This window comes from Excalfactoria chinensis, chromosome 8, assembly GCF_039878825.1.
Source record: "Excalfactoria chinensis isolate bCotChi1 chromosome 8, bCotChi1.hap2, whole genome shotgun sequence".
NCBI lineage: Eukaryota > Metazoa > Chordata > Aves > Galliformes > Phasianidae > Excalfactoria > Excalfactoria chinensis.
In genome coordinates, this window is record NC_092832.1 from 13,195,033 (window position 1) to 13,216,749 (window position 21,717).

Here is a 21,717-nt window from a genome sequence, read left to right on the forward strand (position 1 = left end):
CTGCTTGCATACTTTGGAGAAGCCCTGTGTCTCACACTATCTGTTGGCAAGTCACAAGTCTGGGCAGACTGCAAGCTTTGTCAGCCTGAGGATTCCCAAATTCTGCCTCCCATACAGGAAAGCAATCAGTTTTCTTGCATTTTTCCTTTCACAGAACTGCAGGCATGGGAAGATGCCTTCAGCCCACCCAAGCAACAGCACTTCTTGTGGACAATCTGCCCCACAGAACTAAGCCTGTGTGGTGTTTGGTAGAAGAGCTCAGTACTTCTGAGCACCCAGGCTGCAGGTGAAGAACATAGCATACAGGTTATTCTTCCTGCTTCTGCCTGCAGGTTCTCCCCTCAGACCCAGCCCTGAGCCCCCAGAACTCCCCAGTTTGCCACCAGTCCACAGGGTGGCTAAGGCAGTCTGAGACCACAGGCCCCACAAACTCAAGCTTCCTTCAGGAAGAACACATCCCATGACAGGGGATTAGCTGTCCCATGACTATATAACCCACACAGCAGCATGTCTTATGGGGTGAATGAGTTCTCTCAAACCTCAGCTGCTGTTTGCTTGAAGAACAGAGGCAAACCCTCTCAGAGCAGGGCCTGTTTGAGGCAGCTCTGCAGGTGATGACGGCATAACCTTGTTTCCCCAAGCACCTTCCTGGCTATGACTTCCTCCCCTGAGACAGTTTGACTTTTAATCTCGAGTCCCATTGTTGTTTCTCAGTTCCTGAACTGAGAGTCCCTCTGTAAAACCATTTGGAGCCTGAACCCTCTGTCCGAGCTAACCCCAAAAGCCTTCCCACAACCAACACATTTACAGTGCGGTGGCTTCTCACAGATAACCCTTTTCTGCCCTTTACTTTCCATGAGCACCCCAACAACCTAGCTGACCGACAGCATTTAGGAATGATTAGAGAACCACTTTTTCCAAAAGAGCACCAGAACAGTGTGAAAAAGGAACTACAGCATGCTCTGTTCTTTAAAGACTGCAAGTGTTTAATCCAAAATGCTTCTGTCATATAGAACACCTTCCCAAAATAGCTTGCTGACATATACATGGTGGCAGAGACCAAACCAACTGTCCAAAACAACAGACCAGCCTGCAGTAATAACAGCTTCTCAGGAGGTCTCAAACAGGAGGAGCCAAACCAACCCCTTAACAAGATGCATTCAGAAGCAAAGTAGCACCGTCTCTTCATTTTTTTCCCCATGTATTTCACAAGTACTGACAAGCCAAATTCCACCTGAGTGAGGTACTGGAAGAATACAAAGCAATGAACGTATGCAGCGACTTCAAACAAACCCTAGGAGGCTGATGAAGGTAGTCCCTCAGCACTGCTGCTCTATGGCTGCTTGTTTTGCATTTTAAACCAACAAGGCTGCTCCCAGTGCCAAACACAGCCTGTAAACAACACCACCATCACCCTGACCTGTGTGGACAAATAATAACAGCAAGCTGACTTTTTTCTGAATAGGGATGGCTTGTCCAGTAGTATCAAGTAGGTCCAGATGTTACCAGGTTTTAATATGATAATCTGGAGGACTCTGGAAAGCACAGAGGTTTTGGAGAGGAGGAAGGCTTCTGTTTATTATAAACGTAAACTTTGCTCCCCTCCCCCAACACCTCCTCGGTCACTCAGATCAGGCTGGCATCCCACTAGAAAGCTCCACAAAAGACCAAGAGAACAGAATTCCTCCCTTTCTCCCATTTTTATTACATATATATATATATATATATTTTTTTCCTGCTTGATGAATGCTGTTAACAGCAGGGCAGATTTAAATGGAATCTCAGACTGGCATCTCACTGACCTCAATCCCAGCTGGCTAAACCTCTGTAACACTGCCGCCCTTGGCATCTAACAGAGAGCAGACATCAATTTAGCTGATTGACTGCAAAACTGTGAATCTGGTATGAGGAACTAGATCCATTCCACTGCCTTGCACACTGGATAAAAGACTGCTTTATTTCCCTCTCTCTTCTCCTAGTACTTCATCTACAGTAGCAGGCTTGATACATCCATCAGCACACAACTACTCCTCTGAGGCTGCTGTGCTCACAGGACTGTATGCACCACACACGCAGTTCATTTTGGAGAGAAATGCTTCTGCTTCCTCCAGAGGCATCTGTTTTAATGGGACCTTCAGGTTTTTAAGTGCATGCCAAAACATCACACCACTTCTCTATCAGGAAAGGTCTTCCCCATCCCCCCACCCCCATCTTTTTCTTTAATTAAGGCAGAACAGCAGAAGGTTGCAAATCTTATGTTAACAAACAGCAAAGTTCAACACCGGTTCAAACAACTATGACACGACCTGTAAAGTAACTATACACACCTGTAACACAAACAGAACATAACATAACAGAGTCTATTACCTTCGCATGGGTCAGTTTGCTTATTGTCTGCTTTACACTCCTCCAGTGCCTCACTGGGGAGCTGCTCCCCTCTTCGATTCATTATCTTTGAAAAGCCACTTGAGAGAGTTGAGAAGATGCCACGGACGAAATAGCCGTGCTGCTCACAATCCACAGAGCGTACTGCCTGCAGAAAGGGCTTGGCATTCCTGTTTGCAGAGTGCGGCACGGGTTCGGACAGGGAGCGGTTGAAGGGAACCCGCAGTGATCTGGTCCTTGCCTGGAGGAGCATCTCCGTTGGGTCTTGGTGGAGATCCTCGGCGCTGGTAGCATCCATGCTTGCAGAACTCTTGACAAGACTCGAATCGTTACCTTCCCCTCTAAGGCTGCCAGAGTGTGCTCTTTTGCTCATCCTCCAAGGAAGACGGGGATGCGTTTGCCACCTGTACGCTCCAAGTGCTTCCTCTGGTTCCAAAGCTGTTTGTTTGCTCACCTTCTTGCTTCTTATTTGGTGGTACCAATGATAGTCCTTCAAGGCAGCAGTGCCAGCATCCTGTTCTGACAAAGACCTTCTAAAGGTCCTGGGAGAGAGACTGTAATATTTTTTAAAAGCACTCATCTTCCAGCTCTTGAATTCCAGATCTTAACTTGCATCCCTCATCACTCAGGAGTCACATAGCTATAGTTCCCAGCTCAGCATTTTAATGCCCAAATCATCTTCACTGCTGTGACTGAAGGATAGCAGAGGTTCTTCCTGAAGAGCCTGAGCATCAATCCCAGCAATTCCTACATCTCAGCAAGGAGGACAAGCCCTCACCTACAGCAAGCTGCTCTCCAACCATACGCTCAGCCTCGCTACGCCTGCTGCTGCTTCCTGCATTGTTGCAGCTCTGCACCGAGCTCTCAGGAAATGACTAAAAGAGCCCAGCCATGAAAACCCACAGTGCTGATCTGCACCAATCACACTTCACTTTTTTTTTTGGTAGACATTAAAGATTTGGTTAAACAAAGGAGAAAAAAAAAAATGTGAAAATAGAGTCACAGTTTAAGGGTGACAGCAAAGTCCCCAAAAAAGTGTTAAAATCGCAATGTTCTGCTGAGGAGCATGCACATTATGTTCTTCAGTCAAGTAGCAATGTACATCAAATAGAGCAAGACGCAACATAAAGGCAATCCTTAGAGTTTATATTTACCACGAGTACCTCGCATCACCCCAGAGTTTCCTTTTAGAGAGGAGTAAAATACTCAAGAGTCATCACAATTAGGTGCTGGAAGCTTCACAGAGCAAAGGCGAGGAATGGAGTGAGGAGAAGGAATGCTGCAACTTAATATAGTGAGAGTGTAAATACACCAAAGGCAAATAAGTAAAGGGGAGGAGAAAGAGCAGCGGGTGGGTGGGACTTCAACCATCCTGCACTGGAGCAGAGGTTGGGAAAGCCTTGAGGCATTATCCTCCAGCCAACAGAACACGATAGAGAGTATCTGCCTTCCCCCCACTTCCCCCCCCCCTTTCTTTACTTTCATACATCTGGTTAGAATAAGAAGGGTGGACAAAATAGTCCTATCTGCTTAATCGAGAAGGGAAAAAAAATCCCCTCGCCTTCTCTACAATTTAAGAAACAGCTGACTGTTTTAAAATCTCATAAAGAAAATAGCTGCTGGTGAACTCGGATCATACTTGCCAAGTTTTAGACCAGAACACTTAAATCTCAAGTCTACTAAAATCCCTGAAAATAGGAGGTTTATAATGGAAATGCTGACAGACCCTTGGCAATCAAGTAACAATGAAAACCACTTCTCTGGTTAAATAAAATGATAATCTGCTCTGGCAGACCAATAAAGCTTAACTGACCCACTATGGGATCCTGCCTTTAAGCTTTGACAGCATTCATCAGCCAAAGTACACTCCTGACAGCTGCAGATGCAAAACTTCCTTACTTTTGTATGTGTATCAAAGAGGGTGTCACCACATGGAGGCTATTTGAAACCGAGACACTGCATTACAAATTCTGCATCAAAACCACTGAAGCTGACTCTCCTTCTCCATTGGAAGTTGTGCTGCTCAGCACACAGGCACTCAATGGTGACACATACCTAAACAAAAGCTCAGCTGCAGTTTCCATACAGGGTAAAGATCCTCTCGGAGGCACAAGGCTGTGTGCGCCCAGCACAACAAGAAGACAGAGAACTCACCAGGAAAAAAAACCAACTTGCTTGCTCCTCTCCAAACAAACCAGGAAACACTTTTCTGTTTGTTGATCTCAGACGGTGCTGAAAACCCAGTGGTGCAGCTCATCTGGTCCCATGGACTCAGTCCCTTGTGTTGAGGTCTTATAAATAATTCCCAACTTGACCCTTACCAACCACTGATAGTTTTTCTCCTCCTTCCCACAGAGACATGGGAGTCCTTGGTGCTGAGGACTGAGGTAAAGACAGCGTTGAGCACCCAGACTTAGGCCATTCCTGCTGTTACTCAGTCACTGACTTCTTTCAGCAGTGAATCTTGGTTTTCTTGTAGAGCCTGTGGTCACAAAAGCAGCAGCAAAGCTTTGAACAAATGCTTTGAATTAGCCAGTCTGGTAAAACAGGCTTTATGGAATTTTAGAAATAAGTGTAAGTAAATCTGACAGATGACGCTGTGGTTCATTCTAATGGCACAAGCTACAATCAGCAGAGAAAACTGAGAACGTGGGGTAGGTTTCTGGTCAGCCCTGCAGGACTTGCACAAGGTTTCCACTAGCACATCTGCACCAACTTTTGGGAGCACACAAGGGCAGGAGAGGACAACACAGACAGCTGGTGCAGTAGCTGAAGTCTTCCCAGGATCTGTCTGCTGCAGATTTCCAGCATGTTTTGTAGCAGCCACTGAGCTGAGCACTGACATAAAGCGTGTGTTTTGTAACAGGGCTTGAAAGAACTTATGAGACCAGAGGATTGGGCATGACCAACATCAGTGACTCGGATCAGGCAGTCTACCACCAGTTATAGCAACATTATTCTAATGCAGAACTTCAGGCTCACAGCAGTATGGACAGAAGGAAAGCTGAGGTGGGATGCTGGCCTTTGCATGCAGCCAGTGGTGATCACAGGGCCGTTCTCATCCTGTGTCACCTTCACATCCTCACCCTGTGGGAACCCACAAAGTAAGACTGTTTCACAGCCTTGTCACACAGATCACTCCCATCTCCAGAGAGGGAGCATACAGAGACCAGCAGGTCACAACATGCAAAACCCCTTATGAGTGAACTTCTACTTTAAATCTGTGTTATCAGTGTAGCCAGGGCTTGGGCAGCACTTCTATACAGAATGCACACAGAATAAGACAGGCTTCATCAAGCACTCAACAAGGAGCTCAAGAACATCAAAGCCACAGTTTAAGTTCAAATAATGTCAGAAAGGTCTTCACTTTCGACTTCCGATTTCATTTTTGATTTCTCGTTGCCACTGCTCAGATGAGCACACCTTGATCAAAGAAAGTAACTGCCTTCACTGAGCAGAGATCTCACTGTGCTCTACACAGAGGACAAAATGGTGTTTCTCAAAGGAGCTCTAAATAAGGCATGTGAGGCTTGCACGTTATTGATGTAAAACCACTGACACACAAGTTTGCTTAGTCTACAAACAAGACAATTCTTTTAAACTGTTAACTCAAATATTTTAGCTTGGGCTCCAAGTTAGATCAGACCCTTTCTTCCTTCTGCACATCAAACACAGCCAAGACAAGGCCCAAACAAAGCCTTCATCTATCCTCACCCAACATCAGCCAGTCAAATCTGGCCTCGCTTGGCTTCAGCATCTCATTACCATGTGAGATGCAAGAAGGTAATCCACGTAACAGAGCTGCTTTCTCCTTGATCCGCAGCCCGTATGTGAAAGCTCGAGTTGTTTCAGAGCAGCAGCTTATCTCGGGAAGCATTTGCATGGTCAGCTATCACAAAGCAATCACCTTGCCCAGTGACTGCTGGCATACCGCAGAGTCACAAACCACGCAGAGCCACCCACTCGGCTGCCAGCAGGGAAAAATAACTGCACTGGAAGAAAGGAGCTTGTCAATTTGCTGGAGTATTTTCACTCATACTCCTGCTTTTATTACCTACTGCATAAAAACGTGCTCCTCGGCTGGCAATTTTCCTCAAGAAAGGTGTTGTTTTTTTCCCCCCCTTCGGTATGCTTGCAGATCATTGTGCCACATCATTCATTAAGCCTTTTCAGAAAATTACTATTTTCTTCCTAACAATCAAGTCATTTAATCATCTGATTTGACATGTTTAACAGCATATATTTCACTGTTCCTAGATATCTAAGTAATTTATGCCAAAAATGCAGATTTGCTAGACTGAAATATAACTGTATTCCAGCTTTAGCATTACATTGGGTAAACAATCTTGCCTAAATTTATAACAACATTTCACAGCAAACTGACACAAGCAGCATTACGTTCTCACTGAGCATATGAAGATAATTCTTTGGCAGTGGCCTCCTGCGTGGGAAGTCCTCTCTCCATCATACGGCTTTCCAAGAACCCTACACAGCTCTGCTGCATGGAGTTCAGAAATCCCTCACGCTATCCGTTGTTTAATAAATACCAGCAGCCAATTAAAAATTAATAACAATAACAACACTGAAAACAAAAGCAGCATTGCCAAGCAGCTGGAGGGAAAAACGTGTCTCTGATGACAAAAACTAACTTTCAACGCTGCCTCTCTCAGAAAGCTGCCTTGTGTTTAAATAAAGGCACATGCTAACACGTAACGTTTAGGTTCATCTTTAGTACAGCTTACACCCAGAAAAAGATGAATTGAAACCTTCCATGATTGAACTACTCCATTTCAAATTAGTTTTTGAAAACTAACTTACCAGCTTCTCGTTTTCTACAACATTTTCCATGAGGGGGAGGTGGGGGCAGAGCAGAGTTCTAATGCAGGAAGAGAAAGCAGCAAACCCTACCGCCATCCCTAAAGGCTCATTCTCCTCACCTGGGACCTCAACCAAGTCCTCTCCTTGAAATCACAACCACAGAGGTTCAGAAAGTCTTTGGAGAAGACTCCAGGTTACATTCCCAGCTACCAGCCAACATATGGGTTCTTCAGTGCATGGAGAAGTGAATCACATTGCAGCCTGCATCCACCCCAGGCCCCCTAGAAGTGATTGGGCTGGTCAGCCACTCCTGACTTTTCAGCCTGGATCCCTTTAGCTCCTTTCCCCTTCAACACAAGCCCAGCACTCACTGCACAGGCACTGTCCACAGAGAAGTAATCAATATATAAAGCATAAATCATCACAAAACTCTTCCAGTTGATCCAGTTTGACATTTAGCTAAACAGTGCAGTGGAAGATGAAAGATTTTTCCTTCCCCTTAAATTACAGACTTTTCAAACTATTATGTTTTGTTTATGCAAGGCTTAGTAATTAATGACTTAACATCCCCTTCCCATCCCCTATCACCAACACGCATCTGTTTCCCCCCCCACTCCACCAACATTTCCTGCAGGTGAACATCACTTCTCCTCAGAAGCGCACGCACCCATGCACCTGACTGCTTCATGCTTAGTGCACTGAGATATGCAAAGGACAAATTAAATGGTACCTCTTGTATCATTTGGGATTAAGGCGACTCAAAGAATGAGGCTTGCTGAAAGTAGAATTGGTATGTCAGGAACACTGATAGTTTACTGAGTCCAAATAGGAGCTCCCAAAAACAAAGCTCTGAGCTGGGAATGTGCCTCAGTGACTCTGCAGGAAGCTCACCTGTCCCAAAAACAAAGGATGCCCTCCGTAGCATTACACTGAGAACACAGTGCATCTACAAATGAGCTAAACAGCAACACTGGCACATCTACATGCCAGACAGCAACTATTTCTCATGATCTGCTGTGACACTTCCATGCTTCACTACAGCAAAAGATGGATATCCACCAACTCAAATCTGCATGGTGGGGAGGGAGGGGGTTCTGCTTTCTGAAGGTAGTGAAAAGGCTCTGAACACCTCTACCCTCTAACCTCCTGGCAAAACATCTGCCACTACCCTGCTGATACAAACTTAGGAGAAAGTTTTTCAACCAGAGGGTGGTGACACACTGGAACAGGTTGCCCAAAGAGGCTGTGGATGCCCCATCCCTGAAAGCATTCAAGGCCAGGCTGGATGTGGCTCTGGGCAGCCTGGTCTGCTGGTTGGTGACCCTGCACATAGCAGGGGGTTGTAACTAGATTGATCATCCACTGTGGTACTTTTCAACTCAAGGCATTCTATGATTCTACTAATCTCCCCAGTTCAAAGTTTCCTGCCTTCCTTTTTCCATGCTGTTCTCATGATCAGCATGAGAAGCAGCTACAGCTCCGACAATTGAGCAGAGTCTGATAATACAGATTTCTAAGATGCTGGATTCTGGATCAGTGGCAGGTTAGTAAGAAAATCCCATTTCAGTACATCAAGAATAAACCTGTAGAATGGTGATGCCAGATTCTAATTTCACTAGCAATCTTCTTTGTTGTCGACAAAACAAAGCATGTGCCAAGATTCTAGGGCCATAAAAACGTACCTGTAGATGCCAGCCAAGCGCACGTAGAGGCATAGCAAGCCCACACACAGCTGTGAGCAACAGCACCCCAAGCCAGCCACGTATTTTGGAAACACGTACTAGTGCAAATAAACAAACATATAACCTGAAGGCAAATACTGGCAACTATTCCACAGCACAGTAAGAAGAGAAAGAAGATCTATTGGCATTGACTGGCAGCACTTGCCTCTAATTTACAGAGCTGCAGCTACAGGTCTCCAGAGTGGACAAGGCTGAAATCCTTAGCAGTGGGTGACAGCTGTCCTGCAGGGTTGGCTCCTCTGGGCTTATCCATGTGCCATGCTGGGAAGCCACTGACACCCACAGGGTTTAAAGCGAAGAGGAAATCCTTCTCAGCTACTGATGCTGAATTTCAGGAAGACAAGAGCATTAACCAACTTCACTGATAATTTTTGCAGGTCCATCTTTTGACTTTTCCAAACAAACAAACCAACCATTCTTATCCTCTCTCTGACATCCACTTCTTCAAGCCTACAGGTAGGGCTTAACATCCCCTTAACACCATAAGCAACCCACTGATTCACCTTTTTAATGGTGTTGCTTTTCAACAAGCAAATTTACCTTCCCATCCCCCAGTTCTTGCAGAATTGAAGTGTTTAGGATTTTTGTCAACATTAAAGAAAAAAGATTATTCTTGCAACCTTTTTATTAGATCACAGCACTGCTCAATGCTGCCACAGCATGAATCAAACTAAGTGCAGCCTTAACGCAGCTAAGAGGAAAAGTAATCACATTATTTAGGCACGCTAATGCACGAACATCTCAACAACAGCCCTGGTAACTGTGCTCAAATAGCAGACATATATTCAAGCTTTTCACCCTTTATTTTTACATACCTGTCAAGGACCACACCCTCAGTGCAGACCACTGCAAAAAAAACCAAACAAACTAGGACCTACCAGCTTTAGCATCCAAATATAGCTTGACTGAGGACAAGGGAAGGAAAAAGGTGGTGCGCCTGTCAGACTGACCACCAAATCACAGACCTTTCATATGACACCCAAATCATAGCCCTTCCAGATGATATATTAAAATCAGCAAGCTAGAGTGCAACAATTGATAGTAAATCAGAGCTGTGCATGAGTTTCACATTAAACTTTCATCGTATTATAAACAAGAAGGAAGAGGAAAAAAAAAAAAAAAAGAAGTGGAGAAATGAAACAAAATAAAGCAGTTCTTCAATGGCAATGGCCTTCTATCCAGAAGCATCCTTTTGCATGGGCTGTAGAGAACAGCAGTGCAAAAGCCAAGGGCTGAGCAAGGCCAGTTTGAATGGGCCCTGAGCAAGCTGATCTAGCTGCTGGCAACCCTGCCTGTGGCAAGGGGGTTGGAATTTGATGATCCTTGTGGTCCCTTCCAATCCAAGCCATCCCATGATCCTATGAAAGTGTGGACATGAAGATATACCAGTGCTGGGATCTTGGCACTAGCAGCAACGTGAAGCACACCTCATAGAAATTGTGTTTGACAGCAGAGTACCAAAGAGGCACTCCTAAAAAGGAGAAAGATATGGGGTAACATCAGGCTTTGAAGAGAGAATGAGGAGGATGGGAGGACAGAATGAAAGGTAGATGGAAGGATGGAAGGAAATGTCTCTTAGAGCCTATTTATGGAACAAAACTGTGACAGATGCACACATCTAAGGGACTAAAGGAAAGAACTGGGTACTGTGAGAAAGGATTCACACATATGCCATCATATCCCAAGCGAGGTCTGCCAGCATTAGAATCATCTTTCTGCCCAGAGATGACCTCTCTTCCAGGTTCCAAAAGGCCGTGGGATTAATTGAAAGAATAGGAAAAGTTACACCTTATGCTCTTGCTTAGCTTCTTGGGGTGATATTTCTGAAACACTCTTTACATACACAGCTATCTGACTGTATACTTGCCACTTCAGGATGCTACTATTGTAGCCATCACACAAGATGCTACTATTGTAGCATTATTGTAGCATATTGTAGCCATCACACCAAGCAGAGGAGGCTTCAAAAGAAAGCCATTAATTGCCTGCAGCATGTATTACAGCCAGGCCAGTGAGATTACCTACCAACACCCAGCAGTGACCAAGTTCATGGGAGAGTTTCAATAAAATACTCTCTTCTCCCACCCACTCTCAATGTGCAAATAAGCAAACAACGTTGTGAGTATATTTCAGGGCTTGTATTTATTCGTTTTGTCACTAAAAACAAGCAAGCACAGTAGACAATGAGGTATCATCGGTCAACTGCGCTCCATCCTTACTAAGTAGACCAGAATCCTTGCTTGCAATCAAGTCTGACACTGAAATTGTATCCTGAAGCTTCAAACCATCCACACCAAAAGCAAATATTTGCTGTAAATAAAACACACAAAGCTTAGCTGGTTTTTATAACTGCGTGAGCAACCACTGAAGCTAGACCAGGCTAACGAGCACGTGGATCCCAACTGCACAGCATTCATGTGTCTCCACTTAGTAACATATCACAGCCCGTGCTTCATAAAAAGATTTACACATACGAAACACTCATATAGCAGTCAGACATAAAACCAGGATGTAATCAAATCTCCGCTGCTTTATGGCTAAATCTCTCAGGACTTAAATCTGCAAAACTGAACGTGAATAATTGCAGCTATTTTCTAATAAGGACCACATGCTGCAGGAGTGGAGTACGCAAGCTTTCAATAGCTCTGCATAATATTTTTGGAGGTATTTCTACTTCAAATAAGCAATCTAGTTCAGCAGAGATAAACACGCACACACATCGGTGACCTTGTTCAAACAATGCCCCGATTACTGTGATAAATCTCATTGCCAAATCTAAATATAGGCTTTTAAGACAAGAAAACCCCCCAAACCAACAACAGCGGAGTTTTAGAATGTGACAGCCTTCCCCTATTTACTGTTTACCTCGTTACCCAAACGCCTGTGCAGCTGCAGGAGGCCCTGCAAAGCAGGGGGGCTCTGGCTGCCAGACGCAGTGCGATCTGCACATGCGATGCTCCGAGTGCACTTGGGGCAATTTCAAACCTTGCATCACGCCTCGGGTATGCATGTATTCTGCTTCCCACAGACAGCCCGAATCCTGACACAAGGCAGATAGGCACCGCAGCACTGAGTCACAGCCTCAGAAACAGGGTTTTGTTTTGTTTTTTAAATGAAGGCATGGGGAAAAAAAAATAAAATCCCATTCAAAAACCATTCTGAGTTTCAGACTTTGGGTGTCCGAGCAGGAAATGAGGGGAGGAGGGGGAACGAGGGGAAAAGGAGAAAGTTCTTTGAGTCACGGTTATATTTTTGGAGTATTACTAGTTGTGTTTTGCTGTTGTGCTGCAGAAATTTAGCCTGTGTGAGTTAATGCAGCATTATCTTTTCCAGATTTTTAAGCCCATGCCATGGCATTAACCTAATCTTAGGCTCAAAGCACGCTCCCTCCCCACGCCATGGACAGCAGATAGCTTTCCATCACAGATACCCCAGGCTGTGGCACACACCCATCCATGGATTCCTGTTTCACCTTCCTTCCCAAAGCACGTGGGAATGTCAACAAGTAGAGATGACCTCATTTATGCTGGGAAACAAAGTCTAAGAATCGAAGACACGGAGCCTGAAAGTTTGATTTTCTGAAGCCTACTGCAGTACACAGTTCATAACCATAACGTATGGGAAGGTACAGCACTAAAGCACTTCTCCTTACTAAAAATACAACTTAAAGTACCTTTACCCTTCTTGATCTATTGATATTTATAAAAACAAGGCTTGATTTTGCTGGGCAGAACGAGGCTAGGGAGAAATCTTTGCCTGCTATTCCCCACTCTATTATAGTTCATAAAAGTTACACAGCACATTTATTTTTACTGTTTCAGAACAAATTAAACCTAAGCTATGATATATGAACAGGTTGCCCAAGGAGGCTGTAGATGCCCCATCCCTGCAGGCATTCAAGGCCAGGCTGGATGTGGCTCTGGGCAGCCTGGTCTGCTGGTTGGCGACCCTGCACACAGCAGGGGGTTGGAACCAGATGATCACTGTGGTCCTTTCCAACCCAGGCCATTCTATGATATGATTTTTACAAGCTTCTCTCCGCAGCTATCATTGCTCAGGTTACTGTCAGATCATTCTTTTACCCCCTTTTCTCCACCCCTGATGCAGTGCAAGCAGAATCTGTGACTTCCCTTCCTAGATGCAAGTTGCCACAAGTGGATCAATTATGCACAACTAAAATGACTTACGGTAAAGAAATCATCTGGGGAAAAACAAGAAAACAAACCACAAAGAAACCATATGGAGCTCAACTTATTTATAAATATCTTCAAAAAGCAGCCTGGAAATGTCCCGCCTGGGTGGGTGATGAGCACAGACATGGCATGGAGCAGCAAGGGAAGACGCCAGGAGAACAAGGGCTTTTTTGTTGTCAAGTTTTTGTTTTCTCCTTTCCAAAAAAACAAGAACAGTCAGGAAATCCTCCCAGTTTGGTATTCCCACCACTGCCACGACAGATTAAATACAAGGCCTTTGCTTCCTGTCCCCTCCTCATTGGGATGGAGCAGGATAATGCCAATGTCAGATCTCACAGGAATGCCACAAATAGAGATGAAGCCCTAGATCAGCTTAGTACAAGCTTGGCTATGCTGCCTGGACAGCACGCAACTTCCTCTCTCAGTTTAACTCAGTTCAGACCTTGGGGTCAGTGAGACACCTCCACAGAGGGCCCTGCAGCCATCGCCATGGCCTAAGACACAGGGTGAGCACCATAGATTGCAGCCCAGGTGGTCACAAGTGACTCCTGGAGGATACAGAGAACAAAAGAATCATAAAGGCTGGAAAAGATCCCTAAGAACCACAAGTCCAACCACAACCCATCCCTACCATGTCCGCTCATGGCACTGGACTGAGACACGGTCTCACTGGTCAGGGAGAAGTTGCAAGATTTTACCACCATGCAACTGGCACAAATTTGACCATCACAGGCCAAAAATCACCTTTCTGTATAAACACACGTAGAGACAGAAGGACAACTGAAAGCAAAAGAAAAAACAGTTCTTGTTCATCAGGCCTACCACATCCTTTCATCAGCAGTCTAAAATAATAATAATAATAATGAAAAATCCCGACAGAAGAAAAGTAGCTATTAGTATGGAATGAACTGCAGGACAGAAGAGGAAAAAATATCAGGGATAAATCAGAGCTTATCTTCTTAATATATAAACCCCTCGAGGAACATAATTTCCTGCAATTAAAAATAAGAAGACAATCCTCAAGATAATCCTAGACAAATCACCTTAAGAGTTCAATAAGGCTTGGACTGCTTTATTTTATTCTTCACTTTTTTTAATGAGCATATTAGTGTTTTAACCAAACCTGTCAAACTATCTTCTCAGTTTCTCCTTTACAACCAACGCACACCAGAACTTGAACAGGATGCGTTCAGAACCAGTTTGTTTCCAGCATCAGACTGAACTTTCTCAACTGAAAGCTTTAGAACACTTATTTCACTACCAAGACCACCTGGGTCATAGCTTGTTACATTCATAGCTTCACTGAGCTTCTATAAAGAGCAACATACATTGTAACACAATGGAAAGTGCAGCAACAATATCAAAGTAACAAGTCCCTAGGCTATAGGGAGAAAGGGTTTGCTCACACACAACAACCATGGGCACAGAAGCAAAAGAAAAAAAGCCACTTACCTTCAGAAAACCTCAAGTATGCAGAGATCTCCAGCAAGATGCCCTCACCTCCACTGCCAACACTTAAATGAGGTCTGGGCAAGGGTGGATCCTGGCTCCCTCTCTTCTGGTCACTCAGGCACATTGCATACACCTGAGCTCCCCTGGGTTGGCCCTGCCTTCCACCAGGTGCTCCATCACTGCTTCAAGACCTGACTCAGCATTTCCATTTCCAAAGTGCTTCAGAACAGCCAATTATGCTCTCTATATTTACAACCCTGCATTAAATACAGATTTGCAAATCCAAAATGCTTTATTGACACCAGGCCCTTCCAGGCCCTTACACCCTGCAGAAGCTCTGGCTGCAAGGCTGTCTTGGTGGGAGCATTTTGGTGCCCCGAGCTTTTTAAACCTTTCAGTTCAGTGACTGTGGGTTCACAAACCCACCATTTAAGGAAGGCTCATGAGAGGAGCCTGTACCAACGGTGAGAAAGCACAAATAAACCCACTTTGTTAATGAAATCAGTCTACAGCGGAGTTTCAAACCCACAGAAGGTTTTCAGAAATAGAACAAGATTTATACAGATTGCACATCAGTTCTTTACTCAGAATCCCATTATCACATCCACTGGAAGAAAAGTTCAGTTTCCCATCTGCTTTCCATCCATCTACCTACTGATTTCAACCCCCCCCCGTTACTTTTCCCCTCTCCCTTCTGCTCTTCCCACCTGACAGCCCTCAAACATAATCGATAGATGGATCAAACCAAAGGGCCTTTTCTGTTGCATTCACTGCCTTTTTCACAGCTCAACAGCTCATACTCGTTCCATTCCAATCCAGAGGGAATTTGAGAGATTATGTATTGCTGAAATTAACAGGAGCATTCATCCATAACATGCATCTTTGATTTCAGCCCATTTCTAAAGGTCCTCCTTAAGATCGCAGCTGCCAACAATCAAATGAACTGTAAATCAATAGATACCACAAGCAAAAAAGTAAAACACAACAAGCCCAGTCTAACACCAACTCACATTTTCTCTTTGTAACACCTTTTAAAGCTAGCAATGAAAGCAATACAGAAAGGAGAGCATCAGCTCCTTTACTATGAAGAGCTCTACATTTTGCATGGTGACATTAAGGGAATTTCTGAATGAACCAGAAGGTGGCAACTCTGGGGTAATTCTGGCAAGGGAAAAAAACACCCTGCTCTCACATCCTTTTCTATTATTAAATGTGATACAATAGGATTCTTACTAAAATAACTGAAGCCAATTGCCACAAACTGTACTACTGGGAAAATTAAGCGGAATGAAAACCAGCGAGGCAACACAAAGGAGATTGGCGGCACGCAACGCCATTCCTCACAAAAGAAAACGAGGGCATAAACTTGTATTTAAAGCTCAGAACTGCAGAGCCGTGAAACACGGCACACAGTACTGAGGAAGGGGAAGAGCAGAGGAGCAAGAAACAGGTACTTATTATCTCTGCCCCTAACTGCAGGGATTCTGAGCGCAGTACAGAGCAGCAAGGACATTCAGCCGCAGCTTTACCATTATCACCATTACCTGGCTGTGCCAATTGGACCATTTCTATAGAGCTCATGAAATCTGACAGCTAGAAAGCTGCAATTTTGCACGAGTGGTTATTTCTGAGCCCTTGCTCAGGAAAAAGCTGAAATCAGCTCAGGGAAGAACCTCAGCACGGCCCGCCACCATCCCAGAAATTAACTGGCAATGTCAGAAGATTCAGACCGGCACTATTATGCTTTAGAGACAAGAGGCACAAGCAGGAAATTAATCACTGACGTATGTTTGTATTTTTGACTTGCCTAATTATAACTTTCCGCCCCAAAGCAACTTTCAGTATTAACTCAAAGTTTAAATTTCCTCTTCCTTCTACCTTCAGCTACCACCTCTTTCGCTCTCTCTCCTCTCAGGCCCTACTAAGATTGGAAACCTCATTTTCAAAACGAATTCCCTCCCTCGCTGTTATCTGATAGCAACCCTCAGGATTGCAAATTTAATCATGATAACAGCCAAAAACCTCAGCATGGGAACCTGAACTCTCAGAGCCTTCACACCACTGGCAATAGCTGGTGTTCATTTACATGGAGGTAGCAGTGGAGAGCTGCTGCAGGGAAGGGAAAAGCGCTTCATGACACGCTTGGTGTTATAAACATCCTTCACACCTTAGGAGGAGAGCACTGGGAGATTCAGAAAGCTGAACAAAGAAATGCCTGCTTTGACACAGCCCTGTGGTTATTCGTAGACAGACACACAGAGCTGTACTTGTCACAGAAGGTAACTTCAGAAATAAGTGATAGTAGGAATTAAAGAGGTTCCCTAGCGACCATTTTCCCTTCTGGAGACTGAGTTATTAAAATTTCAAACAATTAAAAGCTATTGTTTCCAAGAAACATAAATACACATTTATATACTCCATTTGAGATTCTGAATGCTGCCTGGTTTCCTCTCCCTACAGCAACCCTCTGTGTTCAGAGGAAACAACACACAACATTCTGTGCCGGGCCAATGTAAGAAAAATGAACACACAACATAATGCCACGTTTATTTTGTTTTTAAAGGTGTGATTCCAAAGGCTGAGTGCTGAAAGAATAAAGCGTTAATACATTTAAACCAGACTTGGAATGGCCCTGACACCCACGCTGCAGGATTCCCATTGCACAGGATGCTGCTGTTAGTGAATGCGCTCAGCAGCACGCTCAGCTGGACGGCACCATAAATGTCATTGCACTCAGGTGATGAAATGAAGGCTGAAGCTCACCTGGCCACGGGGCTGTGATATGGCAACTTTGTGCACACTGCTTTTAAAATCTGTACTATTTCATGTATGGCCACTTACTGTAAGGCCCCTGATTTATTATCTATCGGTGTTCTCAGACAAAAGATGTTCCTTGTACCTGGAAATTCCTCTGAAGTAGCAGAGATTTCTGTGAGACTATCATTATCCACCTGCCACAGAGAGTCACGTTCTGATGGTGCAGCCATTAAGCTGTTGCTTTTTGCTATTTGAGAGCTTTGATGTGACAACATACACTCTCCTCGAACGCCTTCTTGCATCCAACATCACCTTGCACAGACTGCAGAGGATAAGGCAGCACCCTTTGTAGTGATGCGGTTGAACTCACAGGTGTCATTTCATGCATTAATTACAAAGAAATATAGCCCATAGTTAGAAAACAAAGGATACTGCTTAGCTAAGGGCTTCTCTACAAGCCTTTGTTTCTTCGCCGTTGTTTAACGCTTTGGGTTTCCCATACCATTTGTCTTTTTATATTTCACAACGCAAACAACGATGTCAAAGAGGCAATTTCAGTTTACTTAGATGCCTCTTTAGCTCAGGCTGTTTTCGCTTCACCTCAAACCCAATCAGTCATTTGCATTTTTTCCTGCAGCGGTAGACTAGCAGATAGCCAAATTAAACAGCACTTTAAAAGTAACAGGGATCTCAGGAGAGGGGGGAGAAACACAGCAGCATTTGCAAAGCTGGCAAAATGCCATTTGTCTTCTCTGACCTTCACTCTTTATAACCTCTCCCCGTTAAAAAAAGATCCAAACCTTACGATGTTCAGTTCTACCAGCACTTCACAAAGAGCTCACAAGTTCTTTTCCTCAATCAACCTCAAACATATTTACACAGATGGGTCAGTAAAAGAAGTTGAAGTAAATGGAATATAGCTGAAACACCCAGAAGCCATAGCTATTCTATAGGCCCAGGTACAGGAACCAGACTGCCCCAAGCACACATCTTCACACAGGGTGCCTGGATGCACGTGCCCTATCCAGGTGGTTGTCATACAGGTAACATCCCCCCAGAACCAGCCTCCAAGCAGCTGCACTTCATATCAGTCCCAGCATCCCCAACTTCCTAACATCCTGGGCCTGCTTTCAAAAACACATTTAACACACATCCCTGCTGTGTAAATAATGAGACTGAAGCCTAAAGTGCCTCTCCAGGGACTCTGGAAAGATGCAGAAAGTTATCCCAGCTGATGTTTATTACATGTTTCCCTATTGGATACATTTCTGTCATCAGTGAATTGCACTTTTAAACACTGAAGAAACCCATGCAAGGTAAATGTTTGCTCTGGTCATTTATTAGCCGTTGGACTTCTCTACTGAAAAAGCTCTCTCCAAATTAATTCTCGACAGTCTTTTTGTCAAGCGAGATTTCAACTGCCATCACTGCAGTCTCCTCCTCTCTGAAACAAGGAAAGAAATCTGTATTTATTTTAATTCTGGTTCTTCTTGCAAAGGTTGGTTAATTGACTCCCAGTCCTGGTTTATTCATCATGAGATCAGAGAGATCTCCACTTCAGTTCTCTGTATTTAGTGCCGTGTCTGTCAAAATGTAATCAAAGGAGATTACTTCAGATGACATCTCCGCTTTTCCTAGAGGCAGAAAATTCATGGTTTCTAAGAAGCCGTGAGTAAATGAGGAGAGACAAGTAGATTTGGGCTAGAAGGGAATTCCAGCTTCCAATCAAATCTCCTTCTCAGCGACATCAGTGCTTGGCACATCCAGCCCATCACTTCTATTCAAGAGACACTGCTTACATCTGAGTCTACATCGTCCCCTGCATAAACACTAAACAAACTGCTGCGTGTGGAGAGAATAACAGCAGTGAGTGATTCGCACAGAAGCCAAATTTCCCAAGAATAACTGTTTACTGGGGCTCATACACTGACAACATGGGCACCTGCACACACCTGCACACACCTGATGGCACCAGGCTCAGCTTGTGACCTCCAACCACCAGCACAGGGCAGGCTCCCCACTGAACCCCCATACCTCACCCCATTGGGCCTCAATCACTGCTCAGATTTCTACCCTATTACAGATGGACTCCCTGGGATACATGGAGGTAAAAATCATTCCCTGCTGTGGCAGTTTATGATGTTTGCTTTGCATTGCATGAGGAAAGGACACCTACGCCAGAGAAGACACACATTCAACAACGAATTCCCAAGCCAGCCTCTTAAAAACACTCACCAGCTCCACATATAATCAAGCTCCACAATTATTCTAATTTGCACAATTAAGAGTTGAACAAACACTGTAAATGTAAATGGAAAACCCCAGGCACAGGCTGCTGCTGCTACCAGAATATTTTAAAATCCCAAATAGACAACCATCTCTGTAACAACGCAACAGCAGAGCAACCTACTGAACCTCAGCAACAAATTGAAAACCCTCAAATAAAAAGCCATCCCACATCCACAGACAGCTGCTGTCTCAGAGCCAAAAGCCAAGGCAGAAATCCTGGGCAGGCTGAGGAATGGGCTTAGGTGTGAGTCTACCCAGTGGCTGGCACGTTCCTCTCATCACCTCATCCCCAATGGACAAAGTTCTTGACATTTCCAAGAAGCCATCTCACACTGGAAGTGGGACATGAATATAACAACAAAACCCAGAAGCTCTCTGCCCGCTTGCAGGCATCCACAAGAATGCTTTCTGCTCGGTTATCTTTCCCATCAAGCAAGAGGTTTCTCCTACTCACCGCTCCATGTCTTTGTCTGCACTAGCATCTTCCTCACCAGGCTTGCCATACCAGAATTTTTACCCGTTGTTGTCTAAACCTGTTCCGAACCAAACTGGGTGGAAGAGCTTAAAAAACCCTCCAGCATCCAGCTCCTGTGTCTGCCCGCGCTGGTCCTGCTGCTGCTTCTGTGGAGGCTGCACAGGCTCTAGATGGAGGAGGCTGCACACACACACACACACACACACACACACACGTGTGTGCACACGCACAGGAAGCTTGGAACTGAATCAGTGCTAAACGTACCGACTTCCTTCTTCATGCTCCAATATTTCTGGTGTAAACAAGTGGTGCATGCTAGCCAAGTGAAGCTGAAAAGTCCGGCGGGGAAGGACAAAAGCAGGGAGTGGCCCTGGTTAGAAGTAACTATTTTAAATACACAGACATCTTCCCGTCAGATTAAACCTTACTTTTACATCAGGCAAATTCTGAAGCCATTGTCGTGATAGGACAACTCAAGACAAACAGGAGATACTGCTTCCTACTCTGGAGAGCCTCCTCATTTCCAGCACAAAGCACCTTGTAAGCTGAGAGCAAGTAAGAAAGACTTCACATCACTCCTGAAGGCAAACAGGGAAAGGCTGATGCCAAAACGAGCCCCCAGGAAAGCACCACTGTCTCCAACCCATATGCAGTAGGCAGGTATACTGAGCCTGGGTCCACATCAGAGCTGGTGGCTGGAACTCCAGTTCTGACCCCAGTCCAGCCATCGGCAGCCACCAGCTTCCAGCAGTGATGGCAGATGGCAGCAGGAGCATGCAGGGATGGGGCAGAAGGCAATTCCATCCTCTCTGATGTTTAAAAGCAGCCTGCTTGTGCTTGGAGAGATGTCCCGCTCACCCACACAGCTCCAGGTTCCTTCAGCCTTCCACCGGCTTGCAATGCTGTTTAACCTGCAGCAGCTCCCACCTCTTGGCACACAGCACCCACTGCTTTCGCACAGCAAAACCACTGCACCAGCTCTCCAGCAAGTATCTTTGTGGATAACACTAAGGAAATAATGCCCAACAGCGGTCTGATTTCTTAGACAAAACAACACAGCGGGCAGCAAGAGGCTGAACAAAAAGGAAGCCAATGGATTGGAAGTGCTTTGCTCCAAAATGATTTTTAAAAAGAGCCTTTCTGAGCGAGCTGCCACCTCATGCCTTTTCAGAGAGCCGTGTGCTATTTTCATTTTTCTATCCGAGAACACTGTAATAATAAAAAAGCTTTCTTCTGCTTAAGCTGAAACACTGAATATCTGTGACTATTCAGCACATGTCCCTGTTATTGTCCTGCAGAACTGCCTGCTAAAAGGTGCCACAGACCACCTCTTCCCATCCTGTCTTTTATGGCACACTCAGTTCTCAAATCATGCCACGCATGTAAAGTAAAACGAAACTGCTGCTATTCCAGAAGGCACAGAATGCAGGATTGAAGGAGCAGGGTCAGAAAAGACAGGCTCTTCCCTGTGTGACAGTTACGTGGGTCCTGTGGTCAACCTCCACCTCTAATATTAGGATTCAAAACCAATTAATTATCTCCAACAATGAAATGAGAGCGCACATTTGGGCTTGGAGCTCCTACCACATTGATACAGATCCACACC

At 44.8% G+C, this 21,717-nt stretch overlaps 1 protein-coding gene across 10 annotated transcripts in view; it reads right to left on the reverse strand.

The window, feature by feature from the left end:
• Positions 1 to 21,717, reverse strand: part of RASAL2 (RAS protein activator like 2) — a 150,650-nt gene that overhangs the window by 100,574 nt on the left and 28,359 nt on the right. For 5 of the 10 annotated variants that reach the window (XM_072342607.1, XM_072342605.1, XM_072342606.1 and 2 more), the window contains exon 1: positions 2,368 to 3,238. The exons of 3 other annotated variants lie outside the window; for them this stretch is intronic. In XM_072342607.1, the coding sequence (XP_072198708.1) occupies positions 2,368 to 2,965 (598 nt within the window). In that variant the 5' untranslated portion in view covers positions 2,966 to 3,238. Of the gene's footprint in view, positions 1 to 2,367; positions 3,239 to 20,090; positions 20,280 to 21,717 lie in introns of those variants that run through there. 2 more of the 10 variants (XM_072342613.1, XM_072342612.1) reach the window with 1 other exon arrangement.